General features: G+C 50.0%; 1 protein-coding gene across 1 annotated transcript in view; it reads left to right on the top strand.

Annotated features, from left to right (window-relative positions):
- ST6GALNAC4 (ST6 N-acetylgalactosaminide alpha-2,6-sialyltransferase 4) overlaps window positions 1-23754 on the top strand; it is a 214702-nt gene that overhangs the window by 88422 nt on the left and 102526 nt on the right. The window contains exon 2 of the mRNA XM_078646580.1: window positions 11700-11766. Within this exon, the coding sequence (XP_078502706.1) occupies window positions 11755-11766 (12 nt within the window). The 5' untranslated portion in view covers window positions 11700-11754. The remainder of the gene's footprint in view (window positions 1-11699; window positions 11767-23754) is intronic.

Genomic DNA, 23754 nt, shown 5'->3' with positions numbered 1-23754 from the left:
GTTTTGTCCTGCCCCAGGTGCCCTGCGAGGGGCACATCGTGCGCCAGGTTCAAAAGGAAGTCTCTGAATCGGAGGGGAACCACTAGCACTCGGCTGGCCCCCAGCTCGGCAATTTTCTGTTCACTATATAGGAGGTCGTGGTCCCAGTAGACCCAGTGGGACCCTGAGGTGTCCCCGGTAGCTTGGGCAGCGGCTTGTTGGCGGGTCCCCTCGAGAGAAGGGCAGGTCTTCTGCTCCTGCCGAAACTGTTCTCGGGTGGGACCACCCTCTTGGCGCCATTGGGCGAGTTCGGGGATGTCGCTGAGCTCGTGGTGGTTTTCGGGCTCCGAGGGCCTGGTCTCGGAGTCGCATTCTTCATGGATGGCCGAGGGGGGTGGCTCGGGCCACTCTGGCTCTTCGGCCGGGGCGGCCTCGGTCGCTGCCGGGGCTCGGGCCGCCATAGATCGGGTCGTCGCACAGACCCACTCTGGTAGTCCCATCATTCCTAGGTGCTCCCTCCGCTCGACTTGGGCCCAGGGAGAGCTCTCGAGGTCGTTCCCAAGGAGGCAGTCCACGGGGGCGTCGTCCCGGACGGTCACCTTGAGGGTGCCCGACACTCCCCCCCATTCGAAGGGAATTCGGGCCATCTGGCATAGAGTTTCGGAGTTGTCGACGGCCCTCACGGGGCAGCGTACGTTCGGGATGATCTGTTCGGGGGTCACCAAGTGGCAGCGGACGGCGGTCACACTGGCTCCCGTGTCTCGGAGGGCTTCGGTCCGTCGTCCATTGATGTGGACCCACTGACGGTATTTTCGAGTGTTGCTTGGTAGCGGGGCCTGGGGGACCATGTCTCTATTGCCCAGGCAGGCTAGGGCCATGGCGGCCGGTTCATACTCGATTTGTTCTTCCTCGTAGACCTCTATGTCTTCTTCTCCCTCTCCTCCCAGAGCTGCAGCAGCGAACTGGCGGGTCGGAGGCCCAGTGGTGCCGGGCCGCTGGTTCATGGGGCAGAGGGGGTCACTGGCATAGTGACCGGTCCGCTGGCATCTGTGGCAAGTAATGTTCGGGTGGGGCCCCGGCCGTGCTGGGGGGTCCCTCCTCAGGGACGGCGAAGTGTTACTCGGGGGGGACCCGGGAGGGGGCCCCCGGCCCGAGGCTGGCGGGAAACTTCGGCTCTGGTTCTGTCCTCCTCCGCCTCCCCGCTGGCGGGGGTGCCCCCGGCCGCCCAGACCGGTTTCTCCTATCGGTGTTCGGTGGACCCGGGTGCTCACCCATCGATCTGCCTCGACGGCGAGTTTCCGGGGCTCGGTTAGCTTGCTGTCAAGTAGATGCTGTCGGAGCTCGACAAAGCAGTTGTTGGAGAGGTGCTCCCAAACGATGAGGTTGAACAGCTGCTCGTAGGTGGACACTTTGCTGCCCTTTATCCATCCTTCCAGGGCCCTGCTATAAAAGTTCACGTACTCGACCCACGTGGTACCGGGGATTTTCTTGCAGTCTCTGAATCTCTGCCGGTACATCTCGGGGGTGAGGCCATACCGGACAAGCAGGGCGTCCTTCATGTGGTCATAGGAGGACATTACGTCGTCAGCCAGCTCCAGCAGGGTGTCTCTTCCTTCGCTGACGAATCTCCCCCATAAGCCGGCACCCCAGTCTGATCGCGGAATGCGGTGCGCGGTCATGGCAACTTCGTACGCCTTGAACCATTGCTGGATATCGTCATTCTTGTAGTACTCCTTGACGATATCCTTCGGGATGTGGACCTTTGGGTCGGCAGGTGGTGAGGGGTTCCGGGCTACCGTGGCGCCAGTTCCTTCGAGGTTGGCTTTGATTTCGAGCTCTTTGAGGCCACGCTCGTGTTCGTATGCGAGTTTTTTTTCTTCCAATTCTCTTTGCCGCCGCCTCTCTTCCAGGTCTCCCTCCAATCGCCGTTGTTCAAGGGCCATTTTTTTTCCTGCTAATTGGAGTTCTCCGTCCAGCCGGAGTCGGGCGAGCTCTAGTTCATGGAGCCGACTCCTCTCTCGCTCCCGGGCATCTTCGTGGGAGAGGCCCGGGTCCCTGTTGGCGGTTCTTTCCTCTATGGGGGCTATGACGGTACTCACGGGTACTTCTCGGACAATGTCATCGTTCGGTTGGGGTGGGGTCTCTCTGGTCTCCACCCAGGTTTGCAGCGCTTCTTTGAAATCGTCCTTTGTACTTAGTCCAGTGGTAGCGATACCCAAGTCTTTGCAAAATTGTTTAAGTTCTTTATGGGTATACTCCTCTAACAGGTCTTTCTGGAATTCTGCGGTCGTTCCGGCTTCCTTAGTAGTCATCGTGGCTGTGGGTCTCTGTCAGTAGTGACGTGTTACCCGCTGTACGATTTGCGTGGGCTCGGATCCCGTCGCTTGCCACCAATGTTGGAAAGGCGACCCCTGGGGAGACAGAAGGTGTCTGACTGTCCGCCCCGAGGCCCACCTCTCTGTATGGAATAGGCCGAGCGCCGTAGGGAGGCCTCCTTGGCGAGGCTCCTCTCCTACAATCGTACCAGCAGAGCAATCACACTACTTACAGAGAGACACCACACAGGAAGGATGTTCACAAGAATCTTTATATAAGTACTCAAAGCAAGTTCTTGGCAGGATAGCGGCAAGGATCGAGGGATCCGTAATGTCTTGATTTCGGGGGAAAAGGGGGTAGCGGGACAGTCTTGGCACCCACTGGTGCGTGGATAGTTCAAGGGTTCAGGCCGCGACAGCGTCCGTAGGGCCTCGGAGATAGTTCAGCTTGGACAGGCCGCGACAGCGTCAGCAGGGCCTCGGAGATAGTTCAGCTTGGTCAGGCCGCGACAGCGTCAGCAGGGCCTCGAAGGTGGTTCAGCTTGGTCAGGCCGCGACAGCGTCAGCAGGGCCTCAAAGGTAGTTCAGCTTGGACAGGCCGCGACAGCGTCAGCAGGGCCCCGAAGGTGGTTCAGCTTGGTCAGGCCGCGACAGCGTCAGCAGGGCCTCAAAGGTAGTTCCAGGTGCAAGAGTTCGGATCAGGATCAGCCGCGACGAGGTCAGCAGGGCTTCGACTCCAGATACAACTGCCGTCCTGATCCAGGGCTGGCCCAGATATAGGACTGGAGTCCTTTGATGTCCGGACCCTCGCGCCTGGGGGTCAGAGGGGCCGGGATGAAGGTGTCCAGACACCCAGCAGGGGGGTGGAGCCAGCGCCCAGGGAGGCTGGAGGGCGATCGATACCAGGCGTCCGGGGACGGCTGGAGGGCCATCGAAACTTCCCGCCTCTCGGATCTGTCAAGTGGCCACTCGACCACCTGGGAGGATCTTGGTGCCCCGATGTCGGGGCTTCGCTGGGGCCGGGGCCAGGGTGGCGGCTGCCACGTGCTCGGGACGTGATGGGTCCAAGATGGCGTCGGGCCAGAGATGGGGCCAGGCATGGTTGCTGGACTGCCGGCGTTGGCGAGCAGGGCCCGCCGGGGGCCAGGAAGAGGGAGAGCCGTAGGTTGCCAGGGGGCGGCCCTCCTTGCGGGTTCGGGAATGTTGTTGTCAGGGGGGTCGACAGCAGATCGACGGCGGCCCGATGTCGTCCGGGGCCCGCCATGTGGGAGGGGTCGGCCCACGCCACGAGGCCGTGTCCAACACACGCCAACACAAATTTCCTACCATGCAGTGTTTCCCTTTGTCTCCCGATAAAAATGTTGGGGTGGGGGCATTGGTGTGTCCATTGCGGACAGTCCCACCCCTCTTTCATAATAAATAAATAAATAAATCCCTGGTGAAGTCTAGTGTGCTTTCTGCCCACCGGGAGGGCAGATGGGGGCCACCATCACCATCTGCATCCGGGGGGGGGGGGGTCAGAAAGACTGTGGTCAATGTGTGTGAGGGATGGGGCATTATAGTGCCCATTTAGGGTAGCCTCCACCCTTAAGTATAAAAAAAATTAAATAATCCTTGGTGTCTAGTGGGCTTTCTGCTCCCCTGGGGGGGCAGATCAGAGGTGATAACCCTATCTGCCTCCTGGGGGGAAGAAAGACTGTCCCTTTTGTGTTGGGGGTGGGAGCATTATGATGCCTATTGTGGGCAGCCCCCACCCCACTTTTAGAAAAACACAAAACAAATCCCTGGTGTCTAGAGGACTAGTTTAGGGGATTTTGCCCCATCTGCACCCTAGGGGGGGCAGAAAGACCATTGCTAGTTTTTGGGAGGGGCAGGCATTATTATGCCCATTTAGGGCACACTAATTTATCGTTAAAGAAAAAAATGTATCCCTGGTGTCTCGTGTGCTTACTGCCCTCCTGGCGGCAGATGGGGGCTACTGCCCCATCTGTCTTCGGGGGGGTGGGGGGGGCAGAGAGACTGGCATTGCCTGATTTACTATGTGGGGAGCGAAAGCACTTGCCCAAGGGGCCGCTCCCCCCTCCCTGGTTCCTAGTTGGTGGATCCCTGCTTGGGGGTCGCCCTCCTGCGGTGATGCCCAAGCAGGGGTGCACTAGGGAAGGGCACCACTGGAAGAGGGAGAGTCTCCCCTTTGCAACGATACCGCTCCCGTGTGTTTCAGTGCTCGAGGGGCTGAGACAACCCCGCGAGCACCGAAGCAGTAAAAGTGAACTGAGCCGATTGGCTCATTTCAGTTTCATATGTAATGACGTCAGTGCGCCTCCCAAGGCCAAAAAAAAAGGAAATCCCTATACTGAAAACAGCAGAGAGATTCTGCGTTGGTGTGCCATGGACGTACAGATTACGTTGGAATGTCACTTTGTGGCGTGTTATTGCGTGGAGTGGCACTGTGTGGCTTGATATTGTGTGGCACAGGAATTGTTGCGGATGGAGTGGAGTGGCACTGTGCGGAGTATGGCACTGTGCGGAGTGTGGCAGTGTGCGGAGTGTGGCAGTGTGCGGAGTGTGGCAGTGTGCGGAGTGTGGCAGTGTGTGGAGTGTGGCAGTGTGTGGAGTGTGGCAGTGTGCGGAGTGTGGCAGTGTGCGGAGTATGGCACTGTGCGGAGTGTGGCAGTGTGCGGAGTGTGGCACTGTGTGGAGTGTGGCACTGTGTGGAGTGTGGCACTGTGTGGAGTGTGGCACTGTGTGGAGTGTGGCAGTGTGCGGAGTGTGGCAGTGTGCGGAGTGTGGCAGTGTGCGGAGTGTGGCAGTGTGCGGAGTGTGGCACTGTGTGGAGTGTGGCACTGTGTGGAGTGTGGCACTGTGTGGAGTGTGGCACTGTGCGGAGTGTGGCACTGTGCGGAGTGTGGCAGTGTGCGGAGTGTGGCAGTGTGCGGAGTGTGGCACTGTGTGGAGTGTGGCAGTGTGCGGAGTGGCAATGTGTTGCATGGTGTGGAGCCGAGTGACATTGTGTGGTATGGAAGGTTGCTCGAGTTGCCACTGAATTGCCCTGTAGTGCTTCAAAGCCTTGATATATATAAATGCCATTATACCACAATATGTGACCAATTCCCCGACTTGCAGTCTGTGTAAACATCAGAAGCATTCGAGGTGATGCAGTCGGTTGTTAGAGTGATGTAGAACCTCCTGGGAGAACGGGTTAGTTTACAAATCATTGCTTTTACCCTGCCAGGGGCTACTGGGAGAGGGACCGGGTGCGGATAAAGTAGGTGGACCCAAGTGCTGAACATTGGGAGGGAGGGGGGCAAGGGGTCTAACATGTTAACTAATGGAGGCGGAGCTAACACTTCAAACTGTGGGTCCAGCTATCCTTAGAGTCGCTATTAGAAAGGAGAGTGGTAAACCGCGCATTTTAAACTTCTTGTCAAACCGAGTACAGGTACAACAAACGTTCTCATGCATTTGACAATCCGCCGCTGACAGAGCTGGGGATCGATGCTGTGGTGGGGGTCTCAATCGCGGTGCCGCTGGGGTTCGATGCTGTGGTGAGGGGTCTCAATCGCGGTGCCACTGGAGTTCGATGCTGTGGTGAGGGTTCTCCATCGCGGTGCCGCTGGGGTTCGATGCTGTGGTGAGGGGTCTCCATCGCGGTGCCACTGGGGTTCGATGCTGTGATGGGGGTCTCAATCGCGGTGCCGCTCGGGTTCAATGCTGTGGTGAGCGTTCTCCATCGCGGTGCCGCTGGGGTTCAATGCTGTGATAGGGGTCTCCATCACGGTGCCGCTGGGGTTCGATGCTGTGGTGAGGTTTCACCATTGCGGTGCCGCTGGGGTTCGATACTGTGGTGAGAGTTATCCATCGCAGTGCCGCTGGGGTTCGATGCTGTGGTGAGGGTTCTCCATCGTGGTGCCGCTGGGGTTCGATGTTGTGGTGAGGGTCTCCATTGCCGTGCTGCTGGGGTTCGATGCTGTGGTGAGGGGTCTCCATCGTGGTGCCGCTGGGGTTTGATGCTGTGGTGAGGGTTCTCCATCGCTGTGCCGTTGGGGTTCGATGCTGTGGTGAGGGGTCTCCATCGCAAAGCCGCTGGGGTTCGATACTGTGGTGAGGGTTCTCCATCGCGGTGCCGCTGGGGTTCGATGCTGTGGTGAGGGGTCTCCATCGCAGTGCCGCTGGGGTTCGATGTGGTGGTGAGGGTCTCCATCGCGGTGCCGCTGGGGTTCGATGCTGTGGTGAAGGGTCTCCATCACAGTGCCGCTGGGGTTCGATGCTGTGGTGAGGGGTCTCCATCGCAGTGCCGCTGGGGTTCGATGCTGTGGTGAGGGTCTCCATCGCGGTACCACTGGGGTTCGATGCTGTGATGGGGGTCTCAATCGCGGTGCCGCTGGGGTTCAATGCTGTGGTGAGCGTTCTCCATCGCGGTGCCGCTGGGGTTTGATGCTGTGGTGAGGGGTCTCCATCGCGGTGCCGCTGGGGTTCGATGCTGTGGTGAGGGGTCTCCATCGCAGTGCCGCTGGGGTTCGATGTGGTGGTGAGGGTCTCCATCGCGGTGCCGCTGGGGTTCGATGCTGTGGTGAAGGGTCTCCATCACAGTGCCGCTGGGGTTCGATGCTGTGGTGAGGGGTCTCCATCACAGTGCCGCTGGGGTTCGATGTGGTGGTGAGGGTCTCCATCGCGGTGCCGCTGGGGTTCGATGTGGTGGTGAGGGTCTCCATCGCGGTGCCGCTGGGGTTCGATGCTGTGGTGAGGGGTCTCCATCACAGTGCCGCTGGGGTTCGATGCTGTGGTGAGGGGTCTCCATCACAGTGCCGCTGGGGTTCGATGCTGTGGTGAGGGGTCTCCATCGCGGTGCCGCTGGGGTTCGATGCTGTGATGGGGGTCTCCATTGCGGTGTCGCTGGGGTTTCCTCCCTGCCACACAGTGGTCCTCCCTCCTGATTTAAATGCGAGCAGACTGTACGTTTGGCTCCAGCGGTGGCTACACCATCACTGCCATAGACAACCGTCTTCGATGGACCGTGGAGTGAGGGCCATCGTAGAACTGGCGATGTGTTTGTCTGCCCAATTGAAACGGGCAGACATATACCGTTCTTACTGTCAGCCACCGCTAGGCAAACCCTGGCGGTAAAGAACCCTAAAAACAACAAATGCCCCTCGACATGGGAGATGACCCCCAGGGCAAGGGGGGCATTTTCTTTTCAAAAATAAAAAAGAGTCGTGTTGATAGGGCCCTGCACCAAACTGCAAGACGCCGCGACCGCTGTGACGACAGTTCTTGGCAATGCTTTAGAAATGACCACCAGCTTGGCAGGCGTTGCTAAATCTGGCGCACGGTGCCGTCAGGGCGATGGGGTAACTTACTCCGTCGCCCTGGCGGAGAAATGGTCCCTCCGCCAAAATATAAATCCGGCCAAGAGCTCTTTTTATAAAAGGAGAACGAGTGATGTCAATATGAAGAACTTTAACACTAGTTTTCGCAAATCGATTTCGAGACAACGTTTTCCAGTTCCTTCTCTGAAATGGCAGTGAGCTTGTATGATGGTTTTGATTTCTTTCTGAGACTGAATAAGTGAGTGAAAATCCGTTGGCAATATCACCACCTGCACATTTCTCTGCCAGGAATCTGCACTCTCCAATAAAATAGCTGATGTTAGCTCTCCACGTGGAGAAGTTGTCGTATGAAAAGAAGAACCCGCAGGCCTCACGACATAGAAATCGAGTTTCCTTGAAATAACTTTGCAATAGATTGTGTTCATTCATACAAAGGGTGAAAGTATTCCTTGAAGCTTAGGAACATAAAGCATGTGTGGCTGATGAGAAATGCCCTAAAAAAATCAAGCAAAAAGAAAGAGGAAATGAGGCTCCTCATAGGAGATGGAATAATAACAATTAAGGGCCATATTTATGAAGGAGTCGTGCAGCGCGTCAACCTCTGCGCTGCGTCGCTGGGAGAGGACAGGATTGCGGTGTACTTACAGAAACAGCGCAGTCCCGTCCTTTCCCCTGCGCTGGCGCGCTATGGGCTGCCTCGTGCCCGCGGTGCCACCCTTGCACCATGGCGTAACAGGCAGGAATGCTGTTGTGCAGGAAGACTTTCTAACAAAAAAGAGTTTGACCCATATGGACAGAAGTGGGGTAAGGGCCCAAGATACTTTGAGAAACAAAAAGCAACCCACACTTCACATTTGACACCATATAGTTTTGGTGGAAAAGAAGATAAACAAAATTTAATATGTTTATCCTGGCAATTAATTGCCTCGTTTTTATTCAATAAACATTTTTTGGTTGTTATTCATAAAGTCCAGAGAAATGACATAGCCTTTCATGTACTAGCCATAAATGTCGCGATGTTCACTTGGTACAACACAACACAGAAAATTAAATCAAAATTACATATACAATGTGCAAACATATAAATATTGTGCAAAAAAAGTGATACCATATCTCACAACAAGAAAAGAAGAAAAATATTTCAATCAAAACATGATGGATGCTCATTCACAATTATTTGACCATCAAACAGACTATCACTGTGTCTGTTGAAAGCACTGCCAACGTTCTGTGGAAGTGCTAGTAGGCTACAAGTTCCTACACAATTTACACTGAATAGTGTAAATAGTGTAAAGTAGCCTGAATAGTGTAAATAGTGTAGGAACTTGTAGCCTACTAGCACTTCCACAGAACGTTGGCAGTGCTTTCAACAGACACAGTGATAGTCTGTTTGATGGTCAAATAATTGTGAATGAGCATCCATCATGTTTTGATTGAAATATTTTTCTTCTTTTCTTGTTGTGAGATATGGTATCACTTTTTTTGCACAATATTTATATGTTTGCACATTGTATATGTAATTTTGATTCAAAATTTTTTTGCACATTGTATATTGAATTTTGATTTAATTTTCTGTGTTGTGTTGTACCAAGTGAACATCGCGACATTTATGGCTAGTACATGAAAGGCTATGTCATTTCTCTGGACTTTATGAATAACAACCAAAAAATTTTTATTGAATAAAAACGAGGCAATTAATTGCCAGGATAAACATATTAAATTTTTCTTTTTTTCCACCAAAACTGTATGGTGTCAAATGTGAAGTGTGGGTTGCTTTTTGTTTCTCAAAGTTGTGCAGGAAGAGACACCTTCCTGCTCAAAACCGATCCTGAGAGGATCTTTCCGCGTTCGAAGTGTGACGCAGAATGCAGCACGCATCGAAAGAGAAAAAAACAAGGAGAAATAAAGCTGTCTCTCCTTGTTACTCCTCCAGCGGGAGGTTTATCTTTCAGGCGCACTCCCAGTTTCACTCGCGCCTGTAAATCTGTGAATGCGTCAAACTCCATGGATGCTGCATAGGGGCAACCAAGCAACGCCGTGTAAACCCCTCCCTGGCGCAACGCCGTAAAGCTCGAGTCACTTTCCTCGAGATGTATGAAGCCACATCGGGCTCGCCTAGCTTCATAAATCAAATGTTTCTTTTGAGTCGCTCTTGCACCACGTTGTGTGACGCACGTGTGACGCTCAGGGGCTCATAAAGATGCCGCACAGTTGCAAACAGAGTACGGCCGCCACAGGAACCGATCATATCGATATTTGCAACTCCGACATGCGCTCCTGCCCTCTGTTTCTGGTTTGGAGAAGCTTCCGGAGTTCAGTCCGCTCGAGGCACAGGTATTACTTGGCGAACAAACTTTCATACATATATAAATCTCCTGTCACTTATATCCCCAATTCCTTCTTTAGACTGCGCACAGTTTGGGCCCACAACCTTGCCAACGGGTGGACGGTGATTGGCGGGAAGCCTTGGGGTCCCACGGGAGGCTCTTACGGCCCAGATCTGATTTGTACTGTTCTATCGCATGAGGTACAAGTCGTGGAAAATGGATGTGATCACTTCACCACTTTGTTTGCGCTAACCATCGGGGAGACTTTCTCCATGCTGTTTGGAGCTGCCGAGTCCTCACTACCTTTTGGGAGGGGTTTTGACATGCCTGGGGGGGGGTTGCTAGGTTGGTCCCTCCCCACTGATCCCAAATTAGTCCATTTGCACCTCACCAGCACAGTAGAAGGCAACGCGTACAAAGGAGGCCTCTGGTGGATTGGATTGGTGTCGGCCACCAAAGATGATATCGCTAGGCGCGTCCCACATATGCCTGGCAAAGTCTGGAGTGATTGGGCTCAGTACAGAGGACTCGACTTGAGCCTCGCGACACATGACCCTGGCCTTTGGGCAAGGTGTGCGCTTCCAAGAGTTGATGGGCTGGAGGGGGTAGAGGTGGCGGGGGTAGAGGTGGCGGGGGTAGAGGTGGCGGGGGTAGAGGTGGCGGGGGCGTGGAGCGGGTCAGGCGCGACACCGTTCTTATGGCCTGTGAGTCAGCAGTGTGTGCTAGACGATAGGTTCTCTTGGACTTGGAGCGGCTACTTGGGAGCGATACCCTGTCATTCTGTTCTTGCTGCACCACAGTAATGTTAAACGCCGAGGAGATGTGTTAGAAAAAATATTAACAAGAACCATGCTTTCTATTCTGAAGCCTCCGACACAGAAAGGGTCAAATCCATCAAAACAGTGTTGCTTTTTGTTTGCCCCGTCAGCCTTGGGGTGGTCTCCCCCAAACGTTTTGCCTTCTTACCTCCACTTTTTGTTGGCCTTAGGATTCTGTGCACTTTACCACTGATAACCAGCTCTCACGTGCTTGTACTCGCGCCCTAAAACATGGTAACATTGGCTTTCACCCGATTGGCATATTTAGTTAACTTATAAGTCCCTACTAAAGTGGTATCTCAGACACCCATGGCTGATAAATTAAATGCTACAAGTGAACCTGCAGCACTTATTATGCCACCCACTTAAACCCCTCCTTACAACATGTCTTAGGTCTGCCACTGCAGCCTGTATGCAGTTTTAAAATACAAATTCATGTTGGCAAAATAAACCCCCTTGCCAAGTCTCACACGCCCGTTTATTACATGTGTCACCCCTACGGTAGGGCCGTGACGGCCCAGAAACAGGGTGCATTATAATGAAACAGTTGGAAATGTACTTTTAAGTTTCACATGTCCCGGTAGTGAAAAACTCACACATTTGTTTATCACTACTGTGAGGCCCACCTTTCCCATAGGATGTTATGCGTAAAGTGCCGGTGTGGTTGCAGACGTGGCTGTAGACATGGCTGCAGGCGTGGCTGAAAGTGAGGCTTCAGGTGCGGCCGCAGGCGTGTTTGCACGCATGTTTGCAGGTATTACTGCAGGCGTGGTTGCAGGCGTGGTTGCAGGCGTGGTTGCAGGCATGTTTCCAGGTGCACTTGGACCTAGGTCCAGCTTTGATTTTTGCTATCAGGCAATAAGAGTCCTGTATATAAACAGAGTATGCGCCTAGTGTTGCAATCTGGGTAATCTCTCTGTCTGATTCCCACAGGCCTCAACTCCAGACCTGCAGAGGGGAGAACAGTCCACTGTGCGTAGCTCAGAGAATGAAAATTCTTGTAAGTACAAATGTCTTCTAGTACTGGTGGGGGTCCTTTAAATTTACTAGTGTCTGCGAGTACTGGCGGGGGTCTTCTAAATTTACTAGTGTCTGCAAGTACTGGTGGGGTCCTCTAAATTTACTAGTGTCTGTGAGTACTGGTGGGGGTCCTCTAAATTTACTAGTGTCTGCAAGTACTGGTGGGGGTCCTCTAAATTTACTAGTGTCTGTGAGTACTGGTGGAGTCCTCTAAATTTACTAGTGTCTGCAAGTACTGGTGGGGCCCTCAAAATTTAAAAATGTCTGATTACTGGTGGGGCCCTCTAAATTTACATATGTCTGTGAGTACTGGTGGGGGTCCTCTAAATTTACTAGTGTCTGTGAGTACTGGTGGGGGTCCTCTAAATTTACTAGTGTCTGTGAGTACTGGCGGGGTCCTCTAAATTTAAAAATGTCTGATTACTGGTGGGGCCCTCTAAATTTACATATGTCTGTGAGTACTGGTGGGGGTCCTCTAAATTTACTAGTGTCTGCAAGTACTGGTGGGGCCCTCTAAATTTAAAAATGTCTGATTACTGGTGGGGCCCTCTAAATTTACATATGTCTGTGAGTACTGGTGGGGGTCCTCTAAATTTACTAGTGTCTGTGAGTACTGGTGGGGGTCCTCTAAATTTACTAGTGTCTGTGAGTACTGGTGGGGTCCTCTAAATTTACATATGTCTGTGAGTACTGGTGGGGGTCCTCTAAATTTACTAGTGTCTGTGAGTACTGGTGGGGGTCCTCTAAATTTACTAGTGTCTGTGAGTACTGGTGGGGTCCTCTAAATTTACATTTCTCTGTGAGTACTGGTGGGGTCCTCTAAATTCACATATGTCTGTGAGTACTGGTGGGGTCCTCTAAATTCACATATGTCTTTGAGTACTGGTGGGGGTCTTCTAAATTTACATATGTCTGTGAGTACTGGTGGGGGTCCTCTAAATTTACTAGTGTCTGTGAGTACTGGTGGGGGTCCTCTAAATGTACTAGTGTCTGCGAGTACAGGTGGGGTCCTCTAAATTTACATTTCTCTGTGAGTACTGGTGGGGTCCTCTAAATTTACTAGTGTCTGCGAGTACAGGTGGGGGTCCTCTAAATTTACTAGTGTCTGTGAGCACTGGTGGGGGTCCTCTAAATTTACTAGTGTCTGTGAGTACTGGTGGGGTCCTCTAAATTTACATTTCTCTGTGAGTACTGGTGGGGTCCTCTAAATTCACATATGTCTGTGAGTACTGGTGGGGGTCTTCTAAATTTACATATGTCTTTGAGTACTCTTGGGGTCCTCTAAATGTACTAGTGTCTGCAAGTACTGGTGGGGTCCTCTAAATTTACTAGTGTCTGCGAGTACAGGTGGGGGGTCCTCTAAATTTACAAATGTCTGAGTACTGGTGGAGTCCTCTAAATGTACTAGTGTATGTGAGTACTGGTGGGGTCCTCTAAATTCACATATGTCTGTGAGTACTGGTGGGGGTCTTCTAAATTTACATATGTCTGTGAGTACTGGTGGGGGTCCTCTAAATTTACTAGTGTCTGTGAGTACTGGTGGGGGGTCCTCTAAATTTACAAATGTCTGAGTACTGGTGGGGTCCTCTAAATTTACTAGTGTCTGTGAGTACTGGTGGGGTCCTCTAAATTTACATTTCTCTGTGAGTACTGGTGGGGTCCTCTAAATTCACATATGTCTGTGAGTACTGGTGGGGTCCTCTAAATTTACTAGTGTCTGTGAGTACTGGTGGGGGGTCCTCTAAATTTACTAGTGTCTGTGAGTACTGGTGGGGTCCTCTAAATTTAAAAATGTCTGTGAGTACTGGTGGGGTCTTCTAAATTTACATATGTCTTTGAGTACTGGTGGGGGTCCTCTAAATGTACTAGTGTCTGCTCACTGAAGCCTCTACCCCGATTATGGACATACTAGTCCCCCCCAACTATCACATCATTAGGCTAGACAGGTCTTCGGACAAGACGGGCGGGGGAATTGCATGCATTTTTAGGAGCAGCCTCTCCGTTACTAAAATCCCCTCCCCCTCCCTCTCCTCCTGTGAACTCCTCTGCCTCGACATCGCCAGCGAGGGCAAACAAGTTTGTGCTTTACATCTCATCTATCACCCGCCTGGTGACAATCTCATATTCACCTAACAACTCATGGACATGATCACATCCAATGCCGGTCGGCAGACCACTCAAGTCTACCTGGGTGACTTTAACCTCCACTGGAATGATCAGAAAGACACAGCGGTGAATAGTCTCAAAACTTTCCTTAATGCGCTTGACCTCACCCAAATATGCGATAGACCAACACACGACAAAGGCTCGATACTTGATCTCATCATTGCCAAAGAGGACTCTACCCAACTGGAGACGATTCTACCCTGCGACTGGTCGAGTCACCACATTATCACCTTCTTTATCAATGAAAAAGTTAAACCTAACCCGGCTCAACCAATCAAAGCCAAAACATGGAAAAGGGACATGAAGAATCTCAACCCCTCTACCCTGCCCCCCCACATCGGCAACCTCCTCCTTCCCCCTTCAGGTGCCTCGGATGTTCAATCACTGACCGACCACTACCTTGAATCTATGAATACATTAGTCAATGAAGTCGCCCCACTGCAACTGAAGAGAGTCTCCACCAAAACTTCTAACCCCTGGTATGATGACAGTCTCAATGACGACAGGCGTTCGACGCGAATGGCAGAGCGCACCTGGAGAGCGGACCCTTCAGCACTGCACCTCAAAAGGCTTAAGAACAAGAGAAATGCCTACTTCAGGAAAATAAAGCGCACAAAGTTGGACTTCTTCAGCCGCCAGTTGGACCAAGCAAAAAACAGGCCAAGAAAGCTGTTCGAACTAATCAAGACCCAAACAAAGGCACAACCCTTACAATCAAATAGCACAACAAGCGACACCCCACACTGTGAAGCCTTCTCTGCTTTCTTTAAGCTAAAGACCGACAACATAAGAAATGACCTCATCATGGATGTAAGCCGATTCCCCAACCACACCAGAATGGCAGACACTCAACCTAAAAACAAGGCATCCTGGCTGTACTTCGATACCTATTCGGAAGAAGCAATACACAAACTGCTCTGCACCTTGAAGCCCTCTAATCACCTCACAGACCCTCTACCTGCTAATGCTGTAAAAGATTTCATCCCCTTGCTCCTCCCTCTCTGGACCAAAATCATCAACAGCTCTTTGCAACAAGGCCACATTCCAGACTCTCTTAAGGTGGGGCAAGTCACACCTATACTCAAGAAACCTACAGCTGACCCGTCTGACATGAACAATTACCGGCCCATCACCAATATCCCCACCCTGGCCAAACTGCTGGAGAAATGTGTCCAACTCCAACTAACAAAACACATTGACCAATTTGACCTCCTCAACCCTCATCAATCAGGCTTCCGAGCGAAACATAGCACGGAAACAGCTATGACACACATAATTGATGACGCCCTCCAAATTCTTGATCGCAATGAGTCCTGCCTCCTCATCCTTCTTGACCTCTCGTCAGCATTTGACACGGTCAAACATGAGAACTTGCTGGAGCTGCTAAACACTAGAATGGGTCTATCGGGAACTGTTCTCAAATGGTTTTCGTCCTTCCTTCACAACCGATCTCAGAAGTTCAAGATCGACAATGTGCTATCCACTCCTGTGCCTGCAGATCTAGGTGTTCCACAAGGATCCTCCCTCTCCCCCACACTGTTCAACCTCGTCATGGAACCGCTCGCCACCTTGCTCCAAGCTTCCAATGTCCAATTCCATATGTACGCCGACGACACACAACTGTACCTAAAGCTTCAATCTCCAGAAGATATCAAACATCTGAATTCCACGCTTATCAACACTCAATCTTGGCTAGCCGATAATCACCTCAAACTAAATGCTCTGAAAACTGAGTTCCTTCTCATCTCACCCCCGGCGAAAATTTCCACCACCCAAACATGGCTCAACAACCTAACAGCACTCAATGTCCAACCCACCATCGTGGACTCAGCGAAATCCCTAGGCATTACACTGGACGCCAAGCTCAACATGCAGCAGCACGTCAACAAAGCCACAAAAGGAGTTAATTTCCAAATCAACACACTGAGGAAAATTAAACCCTTCCTTCCTGCTGAAGACTTCCAAACTGCTGTACAAGCGTTAGTCATCCCTCGAATAGACTACGGAATTGTGGCCCTCAGCGGACTCCCGCTATCCACAACAGCACCCTTAAGAGCCTCCCTGAACGCTGCCGCAAGACTCATTACTGGCTCAAGAAAACATTCGCATATCTCACCAGACTTAAAGTCCCTAAAATGGCTGCCTCTTGAAGCCAGAATACAGCTAAAAATTGCAGTTATGACACACGCGGCCGTGCACCACAATGCACCCAACTACCTCGCTCAAAAGTTGTCTATATCAGGAGGTTCGAGATCCAATAGAAGCTCAAAAAATCTAATCCTGAAACCCCGTAGATTCCGGAAAGAGAAAACCTACAAGCGCTCCTTCTCAGGAATGGCACCCAGGATCTGGAATGCGCTCCCTCCTGAAACCAGGCTTATCTCCTCCACTGCACTCTTCAAGAAAGAGGTGAAAACCATCCTTCTGGCCAAGATCTCCTGAACCTTATAGGTGTTGGATCAGAGACTCTGCATTGCCTTGTGTCAATGCTCACCTTGTCCTTTGGCACTATACTCTACTTGATGACTATACTAAAACACTGGTATAAGCCTTCCACACACCCAAGGTGTACCTGAACACCTCTGTAGTGGGATCAATGACTTGTGCCGTCTCATATTACTTGTTTACCTGACTGTATATTGATATGTTTTATGTATGTTAATATTATCCTTTCATGTTAGTGACTACTACATTGCTCCCATTACCTCTGTTCATTCCTACTGCCCCTACCCTGTCATTGTGAAGCGCTCTGATATCTGTAAAGATCTTGTTCGCGCTATATAAAACTTTGAATAAATAAATAAATAAATAAATAAGTACTGGTGGGGTTCTCTAATTTTACTAGTGTCTGTGAGTACTGGTGGGGTCCTCTAAATGTACTAGTGTCTGTGAGCACTGGTGGGGTCCTCTAAATTTACTAGTGTCTGTGAGTACTGGTGGGGTACTCTAAATTTACATATGTCTGTGAGTACTGGTGGGGTCCTCTAAATTTACATATGTCTGTGAGTACTGGTGGGGTCCTCTAAATTTACATATGTCTACGAGTACTGGTGGGGTCCTCTAAATGTACAAATGTCTGATTACTGGTGGGGTCCTCTAAATTCACATATGTCTGTGAGTACTGGTGAGGGTCCTCTAAATTTACAAATGTCTGAGTACTGGTGGGGTCCTCTAAATTTACTAGTGTCTGTGAGCACTGGTGGGGTCCTCTAAATTTACATATGTCTGTGAGTGCTGGTGGGGTCCTCTAAATTTACATATGTCTGTGAGTGCTGGTGGGATCCTCTAAATTTACTAGTGTCTGTGAGTACTGGTGGGGTCCTCTAAATTCACATATGTCTGTGAGTACTGGTGGGGGTCTTCTAAATTTACATATGTCTTTGAGTACTGGTGGGGGTCCTCTAAATGTACTAGTGTCTGCTCACTGAAGCCTCTACCTCGATTATGGACATACTAGTCCCCCCCAACTATCACATCATTAGGCTAGACAGGTCTTCGGACAAGACGGGAGGGGGAATTGCATGCATTTTTAGGAGCAGCCTCTCCGTTACTAAAATCCCCTCCCCCTCCCTCTCCTCCTGTGAACTCCTCTGCCTCGACATCGCCAGCGAGGGCAAACAAGTTTGTGCTTTACATCTCATCTATCACCCGCCTGGTGACAATCTCATATTCACCTAACAACTCATGGACATGATCACATCCAATGCCGGTCGGCAGACAACCCAAGTCTACCCTGGTGACTTCAATCTCCACTGGAACGATCAGAAAGACACCGTGGTGAATAGTCTCAAAACTTTCCTTAATGCGCTTGACCTCACCCAAATATGCGATAGACCAACACACGACAAAGGCTCGATACTTGATCTCATCATTGTCAAAGAGAACTCTACACAACTGGAGGCGATTCTACCCTGCGACTGGTCGAGTCACCACATTATCACCTTCTTTATCAATGAAAAAGTTAAACCTAACCCGGCTCAACCAATCAAAGCCAAAACATGGAAAAGGGACATGAAGAATCTCAACCCCTCTACCCTGCCTCCCCACATCGGCAATCTCCTCCTTCCCCCTTCTGGTGCCTCGGATGTTCAATCACTGACTGACCACTACCTTGAATCTATGAATACATTAGTCAATGAAGTCGCCCCACTGCAACTGAAGAGAGTCTCCACCAAAACTTCTAACCCCTGGTATGACGACAGACTCAATGACGACAGGCGTTCGATGCGAATGGCAGAGCGTACCTGGAGAGCGGACCCTTCAGCACTGCACCTCAAAAGGCTTAAAAACAAGAGAAATGCCTACTTCAGGAAAATAAAGCGCACAAAGTTGGACTTCTTCAGCCGCCAGTTGGACCAAGCGAAGAACAGGCCAAGAAAGCTGTTCGAGCTAATCAAGACCCAAACAAAGGCACAACCCACGCAATCAAACAGCACAACAAATGACACCCCACACTGTGAAGCCTTCTCTGCTTTCTTTAAGCTAAAGACCGACAACATAAGAAATGACCTCATCATGGATGTAAGCCGATACCCCAACCACACCAGAATGGCAGACACTCAACCTAAAAACAAGGCATCCTGGCTGTACTTCGATACCTACTCGGATGAAGCAATACACAAACTGCTCTGCACCTTGAAGCCCTCTAATCACCTCACAGACCCTCTACCTGCTAATGCTGTAAAAGACTTCATCCCCTTGCTCCTCCCTCTCTGGACCAAAATAATCAACTGCTCCCTGCAACAAGGCCTCATTCCAGACTCCCTTAAGGTGGGGCAAGTCACACCTATACTCAAGAAACCTACAGCTGACCCGTCTGACATGAACAATTACCGGCCCATCACCAATATCCCCACCCTGGCCAAACTGCTGGAGAAATGTGTCCAACTCCAACTAACAAGACACATTGACCAATTTGACCTCCTCAACTCTCATCAATCAGGCTTCCGAGCGAAACATAGCACGGAAACAGCTATGACACACATAATTGATGACGCCCTCCAAATTCTTGATCGCAATGAGTCCTGCCTCCTCATCCTTCTTGACCTCTCGTCAGCATTTGACACGGTCAAACATGAGAACTTGCTGGAGCTGCTAAGCACTAGAATGGGTCTATCGGGAACTGTTCTCAAATGGTTTTCGTCCTTCCTTCACAACCGATCTCAGAAGTTCAAGATCGACAATGTGCTATCCACACCTGTGCCTGCAGACCTAGGTGTTCCACAAGGATCCTCCCTCTCCCCCACATTGTTCAACCTCGTCATGGAACCGCTCGCCACCTTGCTCCAAGCTTCCAATGTCCAATTCCTTATGTACGCCGACGACACACAACTGTACCTAAAGCTTCAATCTCCAGAAGATATCAAACATCTGAATTCCACGCTTATCAACACTCAATCTTGGCTAGCCGATAATCACCTCAAACTAAATGCTCTGAAAACTGAGTTCCTTCTCATCTCACCCCCGGCGAAAATTTCCACCACCCAAACGTGGCTCAACAACCTAACAGCACTCAATGTCCAACCCACCATCGTGGACTCAGCGAAATCCCTAGGCATTACACTGGACGCCAAGCTCAACATGCAGCAGCACGTCAACAAAGCCACAAAAGCAGCTAATTTCCAAATCAACACACTGAGGAAAATTAAACCCTTCCTCCCGGCCGAAGACTTCCAAACTGCTGTACAAGCGTTAGTCATCCCTCGAATAGACTACGGAATTGTGGCCCTCAGCGGACTCCCGCTATCCACAACAGCACCCTTATGAGCCTCCCTGAACGCTGCCGCGAGACTCATTACTGGCTCAAGAAAACATTCGCATATTTCCCCAGACTTAAAGTCCCTAAAATGGCTGCCTTTTGAAGCCAGAATACAGCTAAAAATTGCAGTTATGACACACGCGGCCGTGCACCACAATGCACCCAACTACCTCGCGCAAAAGTTGTCTATATCAGGAGGTTCGAGATCCAATAGAAGCTCAAAAAATCTACTCCTGAAACCCCGTAGATTCCGGAAAGAGAAAACCTACAAGCGCTCCTTCTCAGGAATGGCACCCAGGATCTGGAATGCGCTCCCTCCTGAAACAAGGCTGATCTCCTCCACTGCACTCTTCAAGAAAGAGGTGAAAACCATCCTTCTGGCCAAGATCTCCTGAACCTTATAGGTGTTGGATCAGAGACTCTGCATTGCCTTGTGTCAATGCTCACCTTGTCCTTTGGCACTATACTCTACTTGATGACTATACTAAAACACTGGTATAAGCCTTCCACACACCCAAGGTGTACCTGAACACCTCTGTAGTGGGATCAATGACTTGTGCCGTCTCATATTACTTGTTTACCTGACTGTATATTGATATGTTTTATGTATGTTAATATTATCCTTTCATGTTAGTGACTACTACATTGCTCCCACTACCTCTGTTCATTCCTACTGCCCCTACCCTGTCATTGTGAAGCGCTCTGATATCTGTAAAGATCTTGTTCGCGCTATATAAAACTTTGAATAAATAAATAAATAAATAAATAAGTACTGGTGGGGTTCTCTAATTTTACTAGTGTCTGTGAGTACTGGTGGGGTCCTCTAAATTCACATATGTCTGTGAGTACTGGTGGGGGTCCTCTAAATTTACAAATGTCTGAGTACTGGTGGGGTCCTCTAAATGTACTAGTGTCTGTGAGTACTGGTGGGGTCCTCTAAATTTACTAGTGTCTGTGAGTACTGGTGGGGTCCTCTAAATTTACTAGTGTCTGTGAGTACTGGTGGGGTCCTCTAAATTTACTAGTGTCTGTGAGTACTGGTGGGGTCCTCTAAATTTACTAGTGTCTGTGAGTACTGGTGGGGTCCTCTAAATTTACTAGTGTCTGCGAGTACTGGTGGGGGTCCTCTAAATTTACATATGTCTGTGAGTACTGGTGGGGTCCTTTAAATTTACAAATGTCTGAGTACTGGTGGGGTCCTCTATATTTACTAGTGTCTGTGAGTACTGGTGGGGTCCTCTAAATTTACTAGTGTCTGTGAGTACTGGTGGGGTCCTCTAAATTTACTAGTGTCTGTGAGTACTGGTGGGGTCCTCTAAATTTACATATGTCTGCGAGTACTGGTGGGGGTCCTCTAAATTTACATATGTCTGTGAGTACTGGTGGGGTCCTTTAAATTTACAAATGTCTGAGTACTGGTGGGGTCCTCTATATTTACTAGTGTCTGTGAGCACTGGTGGGGTCCTCTAAATTTACTAGTGTCTGCGAGTACTGGTGGGGGTCCTCTAAATTTACATATGTCTGTGAGTACTGGTGGGGTCCTTTAAATTTACAAATGTCTGAGTACTGGTGGGGTCCTCTATATTTACTAGTGTCTGTGAGCACTGGTGGGGTCCTCTAAATTTACATATGTCTGCGAGTACTGGTGGGGGTCCTCTAAATTTACATATGTCTGTGAGTACTGGTGGGGTCCTTTAAATTTACAAATGTCTGAGTACTGGTGGGGTCCTCTATATTTACTAGTGTCTGTGAGCACTGGTGGGGTCCTCTAAATTTACTAGTGTCTGTGAGTACTGGTGGGGTCCTCTAAATTTACATATGTCTGTGAGTACTGGTGGGGGTCCTCTAAATTTACATATGTCTGTGAGTACTGGTGGGGTCCTCTAAATTTACATATGTCTATGAGTACTGGTGGGGTCCTCTAAAAGTACAAATGTCTGATTACTGGTGGGGCCCCCTAAATTTACATATGTCTGTGAGTACTGGTGGGGGTCCTCTAAATTTACTAGTGTCTGTGAGTACTGGTGGGGTCCTCTAAATTTACATTTGTCTGTGAGTACTGGTGGGGTCCTCTAAATTCACATATGTCTGTGAGTACTGGTGGGGGTCCTTTAAATTTACAAATGTCTGAGTACTGGTGGGGTCCTCTAAATTTACTAGTGTCTGTGAGCACTGGTGGGGTCCTCTAAATTTACTAGTGTCTGTGAGTACTGGTGGGGTCCTCTAAATTTACATATGTCTGTGAGTACTGGCGGGGCCCTCTAAATGTACTAGTGTCTGTGAGTACTGGTGGGGTCCTCTAAATTTACATATGTCTATGAGTACTGGTGGGGTCCTCTAAATGTACAAATGTCTGATTACTGGTGGGGCCCTCTAAATTTACATATGTCTGTGAGTACTGGTGGGGGTCCTCTAAATGTACTAGTGTCTGTGAGTACTGGTGGGGTCTTCTAAATTTACTAGTGTCTGTGAGTACTGGTGGGGTCCTCTAAATTTACATTTCTCTGTGAGTACTGGTGGGGTCCTCTAAATTTACATATGTCTGTGAGTACTGGCGGGGCCCTCTAAATTTACTAGTGTCTGTGAGTACTGGTGGGGTCTTCTAAATTTACTAGTGTCTGTGAGTACTGGTGGGGTCCTCTAAATTTACATTTCTCTGTGAGTACTGGTGGGGTCCTCTAAATTCACATATGTCTGTGAGTACTGGTGGGGGTCTTCTAAATTTACAAGTGTCTGTGAGCACTGGTGGGGTCCTCTAAATGTACTAGTGTCTGTGAGTACTGGTGGGGTCCTCTAAATTTACTAGTGTTTGTGAGTACCGGTGGGGTCCTCTAAATTTACTAGTGTCTGTGAGTACTGGTGGGGCCCTCTAAATTTACATATGTCTCTGAGTACTGGTGGGGTCCTCTAAATTTACTAGTGTCTGTGAGTTCTGGTGGGGCCCTCTAAATGTACATATGTCTGTGAGTACTGGTGGGGTCCTTTAAATTTACTAGTGTCTGTGGTGGGGCCCTCTAAATTTACTAGTGTCTGCGAATACTGGTGGGGGTCCTCTAAATTTACAAGTGTCTGTGAGCACTGGTGGGGTCCTTTAAATTTACTAGTGTCTGTGAGTACTGGTGGTGCCCTCTAAATTTACATATGTCTGTGAGTACTGGTGGGGTCCTCTAAATTTACTAGTGTCTGTGAGTACTGGTGGGGTCCTCTGAATTTACTAGTGTCTGTGAGTACTGGTGGGGCCCTCTAAATTTACTAGTGTCTGTGAGTACTGGTGGGGGTCCTCTAAATTTACTAGTGTGTGTGAGTTCTGGTGGGGCCCTCTAAATTTACATATGTCTGTGAGTACTGGTGGGGTCCTTTAAATTTACTAGTGTCTGTGAGTTCTGGTGGGGCCCTCTAAATTTACTAGTGTCTGCGAATACTGGTGGGGGTCCTCTAAATTTACTAGTGTCTGTGAGTACTGGTGGGGGTCCTCTAAATTTACTAGTGTCTGCGAATACTGGTGGGGGTCCTCTAAATTTACTAGTGTCTGTGAGTTCTGGTGGGGGTCCTCTAAATTTACTAGTGTCTGTGAGTACTGGTGGGGGTCCTCTAAATTTACTAGTGTCTGTGAGCACTGGTGGGGGTCCTCTAAATTTACTAGTGTCTGCGAGTACAGGTGGGGGGTCCTCTAAATTTACATTTCTCTGTGAGTACTGGTGGGGTCCTCTAAATTCACATATGTCTGTGAGTACTGGTGGGGGTCCTCTAAATTTACTAGTGTCTGTGAGTACTGGTGGGGTCCTCTAAATTTACATATGTCTGTGAGTACTGGTGGGGTCCTTTAAATTTACTAGTGTCTGTGAGTACTGGTGGGGGTCCTCTAAATTTACTAGTGTCTGTGAGCACTGGTGGGGGTCCTCTAAATTTACTAGTGTCTGTGAGCACTGGTGGGGGTCCTCTAAATTTACTAGTGTCTGCGAGTACAGGTGGGGGGTCCTCTAAATTTACATTTCTCTGTGAGTACTGGTGGGGTCCTCTAAATTCACATATGTCTGTGAGTAC

The sequence above is a fragment of the Lissotriton helveticus genome, chromosome 5_2 (assembly GCF_964261635.1).
Source record: "Lissotriton helveticus chromosome 5_2, aLisHel1.1, whole genome shotgun sequence".
Lineage (NCBI taxonomy): Eukaryota > Metazoa > Chordata > Amphibia > Caudata > Salamandridae > Lissotriton > Lissotriton helveticus.
Note: the sequence above shows the minus strand (reverse complement) of the source record. Positions and strands in the feature narration are given on the sequence as shown.